Here is a 5406-nt window from a genome sequence, read left to right as displayed (position 1 = left end):
ATGACGCTCTCCCTGACATTTGCCCTCATTTCGACCCTCCTCTCCTTCACGGTGGCACAATTTACTGAAAATTGGGCCTCCACAACATCCCCCACATTTGTCACGTATGGAACCCACGGTTCTCCCGAGTCTGCCTTCGCCGATCCCGCCGCCCTCGATGGGAGAGCTCTCCGTCTGACGCTGAACGCCAATCCACCCGCCGGAGTGGGCGGCGCCCCCGCCGCCGAGACGTATGGCCGCTTCAAATACGGCACGTACTGGACCCGCGCCAAAACAGGGAACTGTTCCAACCAACCCTTGGCAGGCGTCGTTTCGGGAATTTTCACCTATTTCAACGACCAAGGCGACCGAAACGGTAACGGAATAGCGGACAATTCCGAGATAGATTTCGAATGGCTTTGTGCCGACCCGAAAGTTGTGCATTTGTCGATTTGGACGGATTATCAGGAATCTAATCCGCCAAATATTCGCGTAGTTTATCGAACCATTGACTTATCCACGGGTCGAGTGCAGATGGAGTGTTATCGGGAACAGTTTGGAGAGTGTAGGCTTCTCAGCGGGCCGGAGAGACAGCCAGCTACGGTCACCCCAATTTCAGGGTATGACTCCTCCACCGAGTATTTTTGGTACGGCTTGGAATTTGCGGCGGATCGGGTGCATTTCATGATTCGTGGGAGGAATGATGAGGTTATCACGTTGTGGGATTATCGAGGACCGGCCGCAAGGATGCCGAATGACGAGATGCATTTCATGCATAATGTGTGGCACACGAATAACTGGTGGCCGGAGGGGGATGATGGGACGATGATTGAGTCACCGAGGTCACCCGTGTACATGTTTGTGGATTCGAGTAGTTTTACTCCGTTGTAATTTGAAAGATGGCGATTATTAGTAAGACGAAATTTCAAAATTCCGAATTTGAGTTATTCGTTTAAAAATTGTGAAATTATTGAAAGTGAAAAATAAAGAAAATGTGTCTTCAGTTTAGGACCCAAGCTTTGAGTGGTCTTACTAAATTATTGACAATCATGCTATCGTGCATTAATGTAACATGGATTGATAAAGTGTCGTTTAATATGCTATTTACTAGTACTAGTACATAACACGCTTCACAAATATTTATCATGTGGTTGGCCTGGCGTGGATGTACATACTTACATAGATACATGTCAAGTCATATGTATAAATGAGTACGCATTTCAGGATAAGTTTGCAATACAAATATGTAATAATGATAAGCACTTATACATACGCAGTTTATGTCCTCATGTGTATGATGATTTGCATGCTTACAGTGGGGTGTCATCTCTGTAAATGAAGCAGTTGCATACTTTAGTCCTATACATCCATGCTTTAGTCTTTGTTGCATTTGCATGAAAAACGTAACTTCTGTACACATTCATTCATACATTTATCTTGTTGTACTGGCACAATCCAACTGCAAGTGCAAATATGACACCCTTTGGAAAACAAGACAATTCTACCTTTTCACACTGACGAGATATGTAAGCAGATAGACAGATAATAAAATACGTTAACTGGACTTGGGCCAACTGACTACAACGCAACGAACAAGGATCTCGATGTATATGAGCAAGAATTATACGATTCGACAACGACATACAACGATAATTTTTAAGGTATACTTTCACTGTATGGGTAAGCCACACAGGTCGAAAAAAGTTGTGGAGACATATTTTTTTTTGTGTCAGGTCACCCCAGTGGGTGCAATGGCCACATCAGCCTTCGATGAGGGTGGCACGGGGAAATTCATAGAAAATGAACCGGTGGGTACTTTTTCAAAATTAGAGGTGTTTTGGATTCATGAATACCGTGCCTCGACAGCTTTTTCGAGTTGTCTCGAAATTTCAGTTTTCCAACTTTTTCTAAATCACTCAAATTTGGAAAATTTGGTTCTCACCAAAAAAATTGTGCTACGATATAATTCCGTAACCGGACACGACGGAGTGGACAAAGTATATATATTCTGAATCCTCTCTCATAGGTCTTTGCTTCTGGAACAAGTTAAATTACCATTAAAGTCGAAATCGACCTGCGTGACCTTTTAAGCGGGCCCAAAGTTGAAAAGGTCATAGTCTCACAACACCCGGTAAATGGGGTATCGTTGAAGAGGCCTAGGAGAGAGGATTCAGAATATATATACTTTTTGGGGTGTATGGCCACTGTGTCGTGTCCAATTACCGAATTGTATCGCAGCAAAATTTTTTTGGTGAGAACCAAATTTTCAAAAGTTGAGTGATTCAGAACAAGATGGAAAACTGAAATTTCGAGACAACTCGAAAAAGCTGTCGAGGCATTGCATTCATGAATCCAAAACAGCTCTAATTTTGAAAAAGTACCCATCGGTTTATTTTCTATGAATTTCCCCGTACGACCCTCATCGAAGGCTGATGTGGCCATTACACCCACTGGGGTGACCTGACACCCAAAAAATTATGTCTCAACAACGTTTTTTGACCAGTGTGACCTATCCATATAGTGAAAGTATATCTTAAAAATTGTCGTTGTATGTCGTTGTCGAATTGTATAATTCTTGCTCATATATAAAGATTACGGTCAGGACAGGATGATGATGTCTCTTTTTTACATTTATTCAGTTTAACGGAATTCATACAATCGACTCATCCACAGCTGCAGTTCTGCTTAAAAATATAAGAACGAAGATAATTTTATACCATATAAATATTTCAAACTAGGCATTTAATATATCTCTTCATGTAACTATAGTTAAATTTTGAAAATTACTGTGATATTACATACACAAATAACGTCAGCAAAAAAATCCCAGATTACTCTTCAAGTTCCTCCTAAGTATATAAAAATGCAATAACGACGTAACATTTGAAAAGATAAAGTACAGTGCTACAATGACATGGACAATAACTGACATCTAATTTCAGAGGGTTATACATACATCGCCTGAAAAAAAAGCAACACAAAGAAAATCTGTTGACTTAGAAAATTTACCTTGTTTTTGACCATGGCAGTAAACTGCAGCGATCTCATGACCCCTTGACATACACAGTCGAGGGATCAAAAGGTATGTATGTACGAAATTATAAATTTGTACTTCTGCATCCGCAATTGAATTTTAGCAATTATGATTCCTCATTTTAGACAAAAAAAACAGCAAATACAAATAACAAGGTCCAAGTAAACTAAAACAATCGACAAAACCAAACAATGCAATCTGAAAATGCTCAGCAAACGAAATCTACCAAGCTTTACCCCGAAATTGGACCACCGCCCGCAAACATCTACCCGAACCTTAACCCCGACGACCCTCTACAAAATATACCGACACAACCCCCCATCTCCATGGAACAATGTATCTCAGACCTAATCGTGTCCGAGACCGAATTACTTGTCAAGCTCACCGAGATCTGCGTCATCCTACGCCAACGCCACAAAAATTGTGCAATCTCCAAAACTGCGGGTAGCTCGGCGTCCATTGTCGGTTCTGTGCTCACTATTTCGGGCGTTTTCTTGGCCCCCTTTACTGCTGGATTGTCACTTACCGCAACGGCAGCTGGTATGCAAAAGTAATTTTTACGAAAAGTGCAAAATATTAAAATTGAGGCAATTCATGCAGTTTTTGGTAACATCGTAACATGCGTAAATTCTGTAAACTTATAAATTTTTATCGAATAAATTTCCTTTCTAAGGAAATTTAAGCTATAAATTTTTGTAAACTTATTCAGATCAAGGACGTCTTTTTGCTTTGTAAAGTTTGTAAATTTATTTTAGAAGACGTTCGGATTTTTTACCAATGACTGCGTGAATTGTATACGTATGTATTTGATTAATGTTTACGCCGAAAAGTTAAGAAACATAAAATTTCAAAATTTCAAGACATTTACTTAATACCCCCAAATAAACCTCACCAATTTTCAGGAATCGCCACCACCGTTGCCGGAGTGGGAACCACGATCGGAACCGACATCACGAAATCCTTCCTACACAAGAAGACCATAAAAGAGTTGGAAGCCCTTCTCGAAATCCGTCTAAAACAGTACGAATTTACCGGAAAGCAAATCAGCAAAGCGCTAGATGTCGCGTCCATGGGCGTTTCCGCGACCGCTAATGCCGCTCAAGTTTTATCCTTTGCCAAAATCTACCAATTTCTTTACATAAATCGTGACATTTACGGCATAACGGGATTAACCGCGTCCATGTGTGCGCAAGAGCAGCTCGGAGGTTTACTCGTGGGCGTCGTGCGACCCCAGCTGAACAAAGGACTGGCCTTGATTGGACTTAAATTGGGCGCGAGGACTTTCATGGTCGGATTGGGCGTGATTTTTATTGCTCTCGACATCAAAACCATTGTCGACTGTTGGAGAAAAGAGCCCAAGTTGTGCGGCCAGGTGGAAGAGATTTGTAAAGATATTCAAGCCAAGATTGACAGCCATGAGAAGCTTTTGACTGATAAAGATGACAATGAAATCGTTAATCGTGAAGATTAAGAATTTTAGCTCAAATTAAAAATACGCAAATTCTCCTTAATGCACATAAAACGAAAATATATTTATGTAATTACTGCGCAAAGCAAATTACCCTTAAAGTATTGTTAAGTTTCAATAATAATAATTATTCATGCATGTACGTATTTAGGGCCCAATTTTACTGAAAAGAAATATTAAAGATGAACAAGTTTTAAAGGCTACAGATAATTCTCTAATGTTTTTTATTCGCATATTAAAATAATTTCGAAACTTTGTCAAAATATGTATGTATGTATGTATACCGTTTTAGCTGCTGTTTTTATTTTCGTAGATTTTAATAGGGTTTTACCCGAATACAATTACGTGCTTTAAAATTCATATCAAAAAATTAAATCTACCATATGGAACAAATTGTCTATTTGATGCATTCCACCAACATCAATTATTCATCTCGAAACAACCAAAATTGGTACAAATTAGATATCGATTTGCAACTTATATAAAAACATGTACAATTCTCAGACAATTACATGAATTTCACCATAAAGGGAAAGATTACACTAAAATTATTAAAGTTATTTTTATAAAATTATTAAAAATGCGTTTGAAACTTGCGTATCAAAGTTTTGCATATGTAACAATGAAAATCAATATGTACATCTGTATGACACTTTTATGTATGTATGTATAGGTATGTATAGAGCATTTGTGATTAGGTATGTACATATGTATGAATTTACGGAAAGATCTACATATTTATTGGGCGTATCTACGTCAACGGTTTTTGTGCATATCATTTCACTTAACAGAGAAATAAATACTCTTTCAAATAATCATGCAAAAAAAATCATTTCCATTCATTTTTCATTGGGCAAAGTTTTAAATAAAAGTTACATAGTTTTTTAGTATACAATTTTGTAAAGTTTTACCAGTTTCACACCCC

General features: G+C 38.6%; 2 protein-coding genes across 3 annotated transcripts; both read left to right on the top strand.

Annotated features, from left to right (window-relative positions):
- On the top strand, nt 1-870 carry LOC110850843. The gene has a single exon (XM_022098461.1). The coding sequence runs from the start codon at nt 1-3 to the stop codon at nt 868-870; it is 870 nt and encodes a 289-aa protein (XP_021954153.1).
- Nucleotides 871-2465: 1595 nt separating this feature from the next.
- On the top strand, nt 2466-4867 carry LOC110861699. Of its 2 annotated transcripts, none has more exons than XM_022110835.2 (3): nt 2466-3065; nt 3139-3553; nt 3916-4867. In XM_022110835.2, exons 2-3 carry the CDS (start codon nt 3205-3207, stop codon nt 4482-4484), a joined length of 918 nt encoding a protein of 305 aa, XP_021966527.1. In that variant the 5' UTR covers nt 2466-3065; nt 3139-3204; the 3' UTR covers nt 4485-4867. The 2 variants fall into 2 exon arrangements, with proteins under 2 accessions (XP_021966527.1, XP_035702041.1); XM_035846148.1 differs by having other exon boundaries at nt 2467-3061.
- The last annotated feature ends 539 nt before the right edge of the window (nt 4868-5406 follow it).

Source organism: Folsomia candida, unplaced genomic scaffold (assembly GCF_002217175.1).
Source record: "Folsomia candida strain VU population unplaced genomic scaffold, ASM221717v1 Fcan01_Sc001, whole genome shotgun sequence".
Lineage (NCBI taxonomy): Eukaryota > Metazoa > Arthropoda > Collembola > Entomobryomorpha > Isotomidae > Folsomia > Folsomia candida.
Note: the sequence above shows the minus strand (reverse complement) of the source record. Positions and strands in the feature narration are given on the sequence as shown.

What these genes read in the sequence shown, in the direction of transcription:
- LOC110850843 (XM_022098461.1), top strand. Translation starts at nt 1, where the DNA reads ATGACGCTCTCCCTGACATTTGCCCTCATTTCGACCCTCCTCTCCTTC.
- LOC110861699 (XM_022110835.2), top strand. Translation starts at nt 3,205, where the DNA reads ATGCAATCTGAAAATGCTCAGCAAACGAAATCTACCAAGCTTTACCCC. An exon ending in ACTTACCGCAACGGCAGCTG is followed by an intron (nt 3,554 to 3,915) that starts GTATGCAAAAGT and finishes ACCAATTTTCAG; the next exon opens with GAATCGCCACCACCGTTGCC.